The sequence below is a fragment of the Camelus dromedarius genome, chromosome 12, assembly GCF_036321535.1.
Source record: "Camelus dromedarius isolate mCamDro1 chromosome 12, mCamDro1.pat, whole genome shotgun sequence".
In the NCBI taxonomy this organism is placed as follows: domain Eukaryota; kingdom Metazoa; phylum Chordata; class Mammalia; order Artiodactyla; family Camelidae; genus Camelus; species Camelus dromedarius.
In genome coordinates this window covers 69861263-69873797 of record NC_087447.1, presented here as the reverse complement: position 1 = coordinate 69873797, position 12535 = coordinate 69861263, and the positions used below count along the sequence as shown (strand labels likewise).

The following is a 12535-nucleotide window of genomic DNA, read 5'->3' as shown; positions in this document are numbered from 1 at the left end:
CAAAAGTGTATGACAGGGCCAATTTCTGAGTATATTCACCAATATTCAATATTAATAATCATTTTTATAGAATTCCATGATCTCTTGCTTTTATAAAAACAAAGTTCCTCAGTTTTCCTGCTCTGGGCATGTTTAATGTTTAACCCACATCACTGTGATAAAAGCTATGCCAAATGCTTTCTGAAACATTTTATGCAAAACCATTTTACTTGTATAACTTTTACATTATTATTTTTATTAGCTTTAAATCATAACCAATTACTTGCCTGAAGACAAAAGGCTATTGATCATCTCCAGAAATGTCGGATGAACAAACTGGTAATCCTCAAGCAGTAAAACCACCTGCCGTGCTTCGATACCTGCAAGATGCAGCACCTGCACAAGAGGACATACATTTTGGCACCCATGCAGCATTTTTGGCACAGTTAAAAAGTTTCATTCTGTATGTAATCCAAGTTATTTTTATTGATTGATACTGAAGTAATCAAAATTTAGCCATATAGGTTGGAAAGTAAATCCAGTCCATAAACAAATATTGGGCAGAAATTTTAATTATTTTATAGTTAGGACATTAAAACAAAAGTTGGAGGATCATTTTTACATATGTAATTTTTATTTGTTTTTCAGGTTTTTTTCAAATTTGGGCGAGGGTAATTAGGTTCATTTATTTACTTAATGGAGGTGCTGGGGATTGAACCCACGACCCTGTGCATGCTAAGCATGCAGCTCTACCACTTGAGCTGTACCCTCCCCCCACCACATACATTCTATTTAAATTCCATCCTTTAGTTTATCTTCCCTTTCTATATAACATCCCATAATCTGGGGTACCTAGAGCTGAAAATCATAATAGGAATTTTTTTCCTATCTGTATATAAAAATAATTTTCTAATCATCATGGGGAAAATAATCATCAAAATTAAAATAAAGATTGTATTTTATATCAGAGACTTAAAACTTAAGTTTTAGAGTGATAACTAATTATGATTTAAAACCGACTAGAACAAAAGATTGTGACTCACATGTTTGAGATCATTTTTGAACTGCTTCAGTTCATATCCCCTGGAAATCTTTGGCGAAAACAGCACTGCTCCATGCATATGGCTGACTAAAGAAGTGATGGTCCGACGACCCACACCACTGCGCCCTGCTAACAGCAGCGAGCCGCCAGGACAACTCAGCACTCTGTCTATCCTAGACATATACTCCAGGACTTCTTGGAAAAGTAAAATATCTAAGTTCTGGTTATCTCGTCCATAATGAATAAGACCCTTTAAAAAATCATAAAGAATACTTCATAATGAACAGAAGTCCCAATTACATAATAAAAGGTTAATTATCTAGATTAAGGTATTATATTCTGGATGCACCCTAGAAAAGGCGTTGAGTAACGACGTGTCATCTCACACTGTCTCTTAATCATCTAGTAACCCAGGCTTATGGCACTTTGTAAGGAAACACATATATGATGTCAAACAAGTTGAAGGGCCCACAGCAATCAGTTACTTTTGAACATCATTAAAAAAAAAAAGCAGTGTCAGATAACAGGTGAATTATAAAAACGTCAAATGCTCTCAAATTTGACCACTTGTTACAAGACAGTGTTCAGAGACCATAAAACAATGCTCAAACTCTTGAAACTCAGTGCCTAAATAAAAATAATTTGTGAACTCTCGTTCTCACGCACTGCCCAGCAAGGAATCAAAAGCGCACACACAGGCAGTACGCCCCGCCAGGAGCCATGTGATGGGGTGCAGGAAGAGAGAAGGACAGTTTCTGTTTTAGGCTTCAGTATTTCACTAAATAAGCTTCACATATTTAACAACTTGCCATACCCCCAAACTTTGCTAGTATCCATTCCAGGCAAATAAATCAGTTCACCAGAACATGAAAAACTTTTCTTGATATAAAATCCACATTAACTTCCAATATAAATACTAATTTTTAAAGCAACATTTCTTCTTTATTGTAATCAAAGTTAAAGAAAAAATAACTCTCTAGGACAGTGCTACTCAAAACTTCAGTGGACCAGCTGCATCAACACCACTTGGGAGCCTATCAGAAATTTTGATTTTTTCCTAACGTTTTTCATATTTGGATTCATACCTACTGAATCAGACTTCCTCGGGATGGAACCCATGAATCAGCAAATTTCCTGGTTCTCAAAGTGATTCTAATGCTCACTAAAGTTTAACACCATTTTTCTAGGATGATTTACCAATTAATAATTAGCCTTTTCACAGTTCCAGTCTCGGGTACCTTCCCCCACCACGCATCCTAGCTATTTTACACCTGTCTGTGTAAGTACATGTGCAGCTCGTTACATTTGCCACATTCAGCTAAATTCCAAAAGATAGCAAGCAGCTTTGCCTATTCTGTGATCTTTCACTTCATGTCTGCAAAAAGCTTGCAATATTTTGAAAATGACTCTAATGGTTTTAATCAAATCCCAATTCAAATTCATGATTTTTAAAAAAAAAAAGGTAAAAATTCACAATTCGTATTATACCTTTTTAATAACATCCTTCAGATCTGCAGAATTTAGTTTTCCAAGTGGTTTCCCATGTGGAGGCAAAGGCTGTCCCGGGGCTGCCCTTGTCCCTGAATTATGTTTGGCTCCCCAGGTAACATAGAAACTATCTGTAGAAATAAAAGATATTTTTGTTTTATATGTGTTATTTGTAGCGGGACCATCAGTAAATACATTTCACACTAAATTGTTTTCAACTTAACTAATCCAAATAAGAACATCCCCATAAAAGCAAAGATTAATTACTTTCAATTGGCAAATAAATAAAACAATCTTAAAATTATCCTTGAAAAAGAACACAGATTTATTAATATCAGCAAGAGCCCTAGCTTCTAAAATAAGAGACAAATTAACCAAAATTAAATTAGAAAATAAAAATCCTACAAACTTCTCTTAAATTTATCTATAGTAGTGCTCCTGTTACCATACAAGGAAAATGTTTCCCGTTCTATTGAAACCTTCCCCTCCCAGTTCCTCTGCGAATGTTATCAGTATCCTCCACGGCACATGCTCAGCTCAGCAACAGCCCTTACCTTCCCTAGACCCAAGCTATTTCATGCTCCTTTCCTTCATCATATTTCTTACAGTATCTTCTACGTGCAGAAACCAGTATACTAATTCTCTTATTCGGGAACAACAATGCTGCCCTAATTGCCAAATTCAAATCTCTGCTGTAGTCATCACCCCAGCATGACTGGGGAGCAGCACCTGCATCGCCTTAATGGAACTTTTCCCTTGGATCTATGTTACCATGCTCGTCAAGCCACAACACTACTCCTTTTCAGTTTTCTGCTATCCCTTATATTTCTATTTTCACTGGGATCAAAATTCAGCCTGTTAAGCTTTAATTCTGAACACTCCCCTGGAATTCTTTAATCTTATCATGTGGATTAAATTATCAGCTATTAAAAAATATACCAAAATCCCATTCACTACTTTCCTCTAGGCAAGTCTTGCAAGCTCTAGTCTAGTCCCCTATTTCCAATTGCTTAACAGACATATAATTCACGCATTCATTCATCAAACATGTATCTATCACACATTTATATTTAAACATTGTACTTTCTGTTAGGGATAAGTAGTGAATAAGGCAAAAATAATTCCTACCCTCATAGAGCAGATAAGCTTTATGTGGCTTCCCAAAATATACTCAAAAAGCTTGCAAACATTCAAACACAAGTATAAAAGTGAACTCATTATCTTCACGTCTCCCTCCTCACCCGGACTGCTACAGCAGCCTCCTACCTGTATACTACAAGCCACTGCCCCCTCAAACATAGCCTTGCTGCTACAAGAGTAACAAACACAAATACAAAATCTGATTGCACTACCCCACTCCAATATCACGTAGAGCTTTCCACTGCCTTAAAAAAAATTATCTTATTCAAGGCCCTTTGCAACTTGGCTACAATCTGGCTCCACTGACTACCTGATTCTCCTATCTCCCCATGCACCCCACTATATACTCCAGCTTCCTCAAGGTTTTGATTCTTGCATATTCTTTTTCCTTTGTCTGGAATGCCTTTCCCCTCTTCTTCACTTACTATAGTCATCCTTTAAGATACAGTTTGACTTTCTGTAATTACTCAAGAAAATTAAATTCTTAGATGTTAATCTAACAAAATACGTATAGGACTTATGCTGAAAACCATACAACACTGATGAAAGAAAGCAAAGAATATCTAAAAAACTGGCCAGATATATTATGCTCATGGATTAGAAATAAACATAATAAAGAGGTCAGTTCTCCCCAAAGCGATATACAGAATTACCACAATTCCTACCAAAATCTCAACAACGTTGTTTCTATAGACACAAGATTATTCTAAAACTTATAGGGAAAAACAAAAGAACTGAAATAGCTAAAACAACTTTGAAAAGGAAAAATAAAGAAGGATAGGCCAATTGAATTTCAAAACTTATTATATAGCTACAGGAATCAAGATAGTGTGGTATTGGTAGAACAGACATAGACATCAGTGGAACAGAACTGGGAACCCAGAAATAGACTCACACAACTAATTTTTGACAAACGTGCAAAAGCAATTCAAGGCAGAAAGATAGCCTATTCAACAAATGGTGCTGGAGCCAGTGGGCAACCACAGGCAAAGAAATGAACCCTGACCCAAGCCTCACTCTTTATACAGAAACTAACTCAGAATGGACCACTGGCTTAAACCATAAAATTATAAAGCTTTTAGGGGAAAAACATGTGGGAGAAAATCTTCAAAATCTAGGACTAGATGGAGTCCTTAAACTTGACACCAAAAAAAATTAGTAAAAAGAAAATAAATTGAGCTTTATAAAATTAAAACCCTTTATTTCTGAAAGATCCTATTAAGAAGATGAAAAGACAAGCCACAGAGTGGGAGAATGTATTTGCTAACAACATATTTGACAAAGGACTAGCATCTAAAATACAGAAAGATACAACATATAGAACGTATTAGGTGAAATTTTTTAAGTCTAGCTCTACACTCTAATAGAATTGACACTCATTTTGTAGCTTGAAAGCAGTGTTATGAGGAAATTTTTCCATATTATGGTCTTTCTTCTATCAAAAAGGCCTTTCACCATGATGATTTTATTACACGCATCCCTCTCAAAGCAAATTGGTTATTTACGCAGTAATAGTCGCAAATGCACCATAGCTGCCTTTACTGGTGCTCTGCTTTGTCACGACAATGGGTGAAGCTGGTAAAAGGATACGTAAGTTCTATGCTAATGACATTATGAGGAGTGACAGGAATGAGAATGGCCATTACTTTCAAGTTCATCACAATGAAAAAGAATATGAAAAGGAATATATGTATTTATATGTATGACTGAAATTATGCTGGACAGCAGAAATTAACACAACATTGCAAGCTGTCTATATTTCAATTTAAAAAAAAAGAAGCATAGAGTATTGGAGCTGAAAAAAATTTCAGAGGTCTTTGAATGCAACTTCCACGTAGCATCCCAGTCATCGAGCCTCCTTTAATGACAGGGGCTCTAACTCCCATCCCAGGATTGGGGATCTCTGCATTAGAAAGATCTTCCTTCTGCAGACCCCAAATTTGTCTCTTGGTAGGGTACCAATTTTAGCCTCTGAAAATACATGGAAATGTTCATTCCTTTGGTCAGTCTGCCAATCTTTCAACAAATATTTTCTGAGCACTTACTATTTGCTCAGACAGTGTTTTAGGTTCTCGGATTAAAACAGTACATTTAAAAGACAAAAAAAAAAGTTCATTATAATCAAATATGGATTTTTACAATGATCTTTAAGTGTCATACATGTATGGCTATTTAAAAACTTTGGTAAAAATCCTTCAGGAAATACAATTCTGTATCATGTAAATGTAAAACTATGGTCTAACAATTACTGTTTCCAAGAAAACAATTATTGTTATTATATTTTCTTTGAAACATGATTGTTGAAATCTAGCAAAAAAACCAATGCAGCCCTTTATGATAAAAATAACATTAAAACTACTCAAAGTTTTGATTTGTTTAGACATATGAAATCATGCTAATTAAAAAAAAATTTTAAAGTTCTTGTTACATTTATATATTTATATAAACTCTAACTATATTACCTGCCATATTGTCTAGTACATCTGAGCCCCAATCTCCTTGAAACACTGATGTTAAAATGCTGTCAAATAAATGAAGTTCCTTTGCACCAACAATTTTGTCACGAAATAAGCGCTGTGCTTCATATGCTACAATTTCTAATACGTAATCTAGTGGATGGTTTGAGGATCCTAAAAAAGGCAAAATTTTCTTTAATTGTAATAAAATTCAAATGATTTAAAAATGGTCTGTTTCAACATAATATTAGAAAGAAATAAGAGAATGAGAATCTACATACCATAATTTCGGCATCAGATAAATAGAAAAAAAAGGGGAAAGAGTTAAAATTCATTTTGTTAAGTTGGTAATCTTTTTGACTATTTAAAGGGTATGTTAAACACTATTATCTCTAGTTATTCAATACAAATACCAATCCCCAAAAGCACATTAAACATGCTTTGGCTACAAAGAATAATGATTTCATTTTTTCCAAAACCAAATTTTAATAGTGACAATCATAAATAGTTTAGAAGGGGAAAATATAAATTATAATTTTAACATTAATGTTTAAGTTTAAAGTTAATATTTAAATTTAATATCAACATTATTTTAGTTATAATTTTAATACTGTAACTAATTATAACACTCATTTCAAGGTATCACAAATATAATATACAGCATACATACACACACACACACACACACACACACACACACACACACACACACACAAGGACATGCTAAAGAAAGATAAGTGATTTGAAATCATAAAAGCAAAACTCACCTCCTTCTAAATCATATCTGAATAAGCCAAGGACCCACTTGGTGAGGATGCAAGGAGTAAAGAAATAGTGACTATAATCATCAACTGTAAATTTGGCCCGCACCTGAAAAAGAAAATATAGTAAATGATCTGTTACTTTCTTAAATATACAATCATGCTAAACATTTTTCAGTCACCTTAGAGTCACAGGAATTCCAATTTCCACCAGTGTGTGAAACTGTATTTCAATATAACTGATTTCCTTAGTTCTCTTGTATATTATATTTTATGCATTTAAAAAACATTATCTAAGAGGGGTTGTTTATAAACATTAACATACTGCCAAAGATTATCCATGGAAATAAAATAAAAGGTTAAAAAGTCCTGCTAAAGAAAGAAATTCAAAGAAAGCTAACCTAAGTTTTATAAAATGGTAGTTGTAATTCCAAGGCACTCATGGAAATAGGTAAGACTCATTTTCTAACGGTGGGACCTACAGAGCTATTTTACATTCAAGAAGTCACCGAACTTTAAACAAATCAAAGTGCCACAACTCAACCTATAATCAGTAAAGAGCCTGTCCCTTCCTCTCTGTGGATGGATCCATTGCTCTTATTCTGGCCTGGATCATTTAACATTTGAATTAATTTAGGGAAAAAAATAGCTTTGTCTTTCCCCACTTCTACTCCCATACTATAAAAAGCATCTTCCACAAACACTTCCATAACTTTCACATGCTATTCCCTTTACCCAAGAAGACCGTCCTTCATCTCCAGGCACTTCATGAATTTTTCATTTCTCCAAACTTAGATCACATTTCACCTCCTGTGAACAACTACCAGGCACAACAAAGTTCTTCACTGCCTCTCCCATCCCATGCATGCAGCTTGTACACAGTTACTGCCATACTTATCACACTGTATTAATGGTTTATTTACATGACCAGGTCCCTCAGTAGACTGTGAACTTTCAGGAAATGGAGACCCAGTCATGTTTGTATCCTTAGGACTAGCACTGGAAAGAGAGGGTACTCAACAGACGTCTTCTGCATCCTTCATGTCTATTTTCAAGTATCATCCAACTTTACCCAGGAAGAATATTTTAGACATTTCCCCACAGATTATAGGAAAGAAATAAATGTCAAGACTACTCTCAGGTTTGAAGCATGGAGGAAAGAAACTGACAGAAGTCAGGAGAAAGATCTAGTTTTGGAAAGAAGATGAGCTCTATCATAAATATGCTAAATTTGAGCTCAAAGCAGAACGACCATCCACCCCACTGATTTATTCATTATTTATTGGGTATCTATTAGAAACTGTGCCAGGAGATGTAACAGTAAATAAAGCACACAGAACATGTCACCCTCACAGAGCTTACTTTCTAGTAGAAAAGTATAATACACAATAGAAAAAGGCCTGAACAACACAGATCAGGAGCAAAGGCAGTCCTCTGGGAGTGGTATCAACAGACATGAAAACAACAAAATAAATGAACATATACCTGCTCGTACACTTGTACCATGGATCCTGCTAAGAGGTATATTTTTGATGAAGAACCCCAAATAGAATGATCCTTCAGATTTTTATGTAGAACTGGTTCCAAATAGGCTCCATAAATTGTCTGTAATTGCTCTCTTTCTGGGTAACTAAAAAAACAGATATATAAGAAAGAAGTTGAAATAAATTAATATTCTAAATTATTATTTTAATGTTATGTTATAGCAGGGGCTTTCAAACTGTGGATTTCTAACCGTAAGAACTGGATACCTCCACGGGTTACAGAAGGGCCAAAGCCAGGCTCACAGTCCCTATTCTTACTTTTACTAAATTAGATTCCCAATTATCTGTTGTCAAGCACTAAGAGTCTTAACAGAAGAGTCCAGTGAAATTACTTAAAAACATAATTGTTTAAAAAATCACTGACTTTTAGAAAGGGACAAAGGAAAATTCTGCTGAAGAAAAAGCTGAGTTAAGTAGAGCCTATACAAAGAGCAGTAATCCACCCCAGAACTACGAAAGGAGAATACAACAAATAAAATTGACCTGTTTCTCCCAAATCAAAGTCTATTTCAATATAGCTTACTTGGTGGCTGTAACATTTCTAATGGAAGAATGTTAATAGACAGGGGCAATTTAGCATGAAAGCATGAAAACAAGATTTTGTAAGGCGAAATATAACAGAGGACACAGTGCCATAAAATTTAAATCCCTATACTAAGTATGGACCATGGAGAAGGATGAGTGTATTACGATTAATGTTATCAGCCACTGAATGACCTAACTCTACCTTGTTCAGATTTAACTTCTCTTTTCAGTTATCTTCATGACACGGATAGTATTTTTGTTTTATGTAACCCATAAAATATGTAAATACAAAAATCCGCCGTTCAGATTCCTGACACAGACATTTAGAGACGATATGAAACAGTTCAGCTTTATTCCTAATTGAATTAAATTAAAGCCTTCATCATCCTAAATCATTGCCTGTGGTTTGGGAAGGGCAGGAAAAATTATCAGACCTTCAGTTTGACTATTTTTATACTCTGCATTTTGAAAAAATATCATTAACAGATAGTTTTCATAAAATGAAATATTATATCTTCTTAAATCAAAAAAAATTAAATACTAAGATACATACTCTACAGCACAGAGACGAACAATAGAAGTAAATCTGGTAGTAAGTTTATGTCTTCCCAGTCTTCCTCCAGCCGACATAGAAGCCACAATTTGAATATTTTCTATACCAACCCATTCCAAATTTTCATCATAAAATCCTTGATATGTCAGTACCTATCCAAAAATAAATGTATTTTAAATGTTTTATGGGTAAGGTTTTCTAATCATGATATATTCTGCATAAAATTCAATTGTTTCCAAAAGCAGTCAGTCATCCTCTAACTCAGAACTCAAGATTGAAATATATTTTAAATTCTTATATCATTAAAAATAATACTGTTCAATTAACAGTAGCTGAATTATTTTCATTTTTCAAATGCTTTTTTCTCTAAGAAACATTAAAACTCAGATAATTGTATAAATCCACCAGCAATTATCACAAAAAAAGTGAAAGAAATCAGGAAAAATATAAGGAAAGTATTTTCAGTTTTGTCTATAAATATTTTATTATATTCTACAGTTATAGAACCTAAATGTGAACCTATCTAAGTATATTAAGCTCTAATTTAGAATTTAGGGTTTCTAAAATGATGTAAATCACATAAAGAAATAAAACCATCCATACTAACTGAGAATTTCTGGTCTCTAAGACTTAGAAGGGAAAGAGGGAGAATGGGCTAAAGCAGACAGAAAGGGGTATGACTAGGTCCAACTGCTCTTGGACGAATGCATACCTAAAAAAAATGAAGTAAAAACTTCCCCAACTCCAGCCCCATCCCCAGCTTCTGCTTTGCTCCTTTTTTAGGACTAAAGGGTAGGGCAACAGGGTACAGTAAAGGTTGTTTTCACTCTTCCTGTCATATGTCATCTCAGTGTAATACTAACTTCTAAACGGAGGAAGAGCAAGGGAAGTAGCCCTGGAACAAGACTGAGACGCTTCAAGAGTTTAATCTCCAAGTCACATGAGAGACAGAACTGTCCCTAAGGAGGAAAGTAAAATTTCTATCTATAAGTATAATTTCTATCCATAGATCTTCATCTGTAATAATGAAATTAAATTGTTTCCAATTAGATCAAAACACTTCAAGTGGTAAGACTCACCTGCTGTAGGAAAGCTACCAAAGTACTGGTCCCCCACTTATCAAGCTTGGGTAGGTTGATATCTTTTAAGTACAAAACCAGTCTTTCACAATCTTTTGGTCTATATACTCGACCAGTATTCGTACTGATTACCATGCAAGTCTGGCTCAGTTTCTGCAGGAGATGTCGAGAAGTAGTTTGTGCACTACAGTGAACTGTAGCAATCTGTGTGGACCGGAGCTGGGAAAAGGCATACCTGAGCAGCATCCTGTGAAAGACGTAAAACATATGACTTTTTAAGTGTAACCAACAGAATACTTACTACATTCAATACAAAATTTCTATTTTTAAATATTTCAGTTTCTAAATTATGCATGGTATTATTAAAGGGAGAAGCAGTAAAAAACAGACATGGTTTCTGTAATTATCAAGGTAGCTTTTTAATTTTTAGGCCAGGAAAACAATTAATTCATATTTTAAGACATTTTTGTGACTCTTTTGGCAAAAAAAGGTTCAAAGAAATAATTTAGTTTGATAAAAGACACTGTTTTTCCCACAGTTGAAGGAGAGATTTTAAAATATTCTCCAAGTTAAAGAAAAATTACTATGATTCTACAGAATTGTTTAATTATTAAACTCAAGAAATATGAAAAAATAATCCATGTCTCCTTTAGTTCCAATAACTACATTCAGTAGGCATTAAAAATAGGCTGAATTTCACTGAATTAAAAGCTATTTTTTAAATAAAGAGCTAACGTCAAGATTCATTTTTCGTAACCACAGCATATAGTATTTGTGAGTACATCTAAGGTTTTGATGTTTTATTGTGCCTATATGCAGATTTTTTTAAAGAGTATCTTCTCAGATTGCTCTGATTCCATTAAAAAACACACAACCTGACAGAAAAAAGGACATATTCTTCTCTAGAGTCATACAAATTTTAAAAGTAGTGACAATAAAGACTCCTTCATGATAATGTAAATGCTACTTTAACCAAAAGAAACATCACAAAAGTTGTTAAATCACTTTAAACTAGGAGAGAAGCATATATTCACAATATGCACCTCAATCACCATTTTTCTGCTCTTACCCTTTGCCACATCCTTCTGGTCCTACAAGAATAAACGGCTGTTTAGTATCAGAACTTAACCAAGGTTTGAAATAATCTAGACCTCGCTGCATATCAGGAGTCTGGATGACTGGAAGAGCTTGGCCATTACAGAAATCATCAGCAGTCAAGTTTTCTGGTTTCTTTAGCGCATAAGATGCTAATCGTCCTCTACTGGAGTCATAATAGGTGTCCACTGGTTTCTGAGGGTCTGGAGGAGATTCTCGTGCCCACTTAAAAACCTTAAGAGGGGGGAAAAAAAGCCTTAAGAGGAAAAAGGTGTGACAGGTTTTCATATACTCCAGAGTATGTGAAATTTTAATTCTTTAAAGTAAATGTCCCGAAGTGAATTATCTTCATTCTCAACAAAGAAGTTCACATGCATTAAACTTACTAAATGTCTTTTATAATTACAGTAACACACTATCTCAAATACTATTCTCTAAATGATCATGTAAGCAAATAAGTAATCCAGTTTGCATATACACCAAGGTATAAATATATTCAACTTTTTAACTGAGTTTGTATGAACACTAAATCACAAATTACACAACAGAGGACTCCTGGATCCTTCATTTCCACTACATTTGGTACTGCCCATTCCACTGTGACCACAGCTACTCTCCTTTCTAACACCGAAAACTGTGACTTGCACAGATATACAGCAGCTAGCCCCTAATGCTACTCTTCAACACCTTTACTCTAAACTTTGGCAAGAGAACGTCTGCTTAAAAGCCGCATACAACATGATGTTGGGTGGTCACAATGAGAAGCATCTGGCGACAGAGGCAACAGAATGGCCACGGAAAGAAAAGCAGAACAGAGAAGGCAATAAATGGTGAAGCAACTACTCCAGCCAAGCGTTCCTAACTGCTAAAAGT

The 12535-nt window shown here is 34.6% G+C and overlaps 1 protein-coding gene across 5 annotated transcripts in view; it reads right to left on the bottom strand.

The window, feature by feature from the left end:
* Nucleotides 1–12535, bottom strand: part of DYNC2H1 (dynein cytoplasmic 2 heavy chain 1) — a 264211-nt gene that overhangs the window by 179761 nt on the left and 71915 nt on the right. For 4 of the 5 annotated variants that reach the window (XM_031460657.2, XM_031460654.2, XM_064492852.1 and 1 more), the window contains exons 42-50: nucleotides 11637–11896; nucleotides 10568–10814; nucleotides 9489–9640; nucleotides 8352–8496; nucleotides 6873–6975; nucleotides 6112–6279; nucleotides 2510–2640; nucleotides 1023–1271; nucleotides 267–375 (exon numbers count right to left, since the gene is read on the bottom strand). In XM_031460657.2, the coding sequence (XP_031316517.2) occupies nucleotides 267–375; nucleotides 1023–1271; nucleotides 2510–2640; nucleotides 6112–6279; nucleotides 6873–6975; nucleotides 8352–8496; nucleotides 9489–9640; nucleotides 10568–10814; nucleotides 11637–11896 (1564 nt within the window). The remainder of the gene's footprint in view (nucleotides 1–266; nucleotides 376–1022; nucleotides 1272–2509; nucleotides 2641–6111; nucleotides 6280–6872; nucleotides 6976–8351; nucleotides 8497–9488; nucleotides 9641–10567; nucleotides 10815–11636; nucleotides 11897–12535) is intronic. The other variant, XM_064492853.1, reaches the window with a different exon arrangement.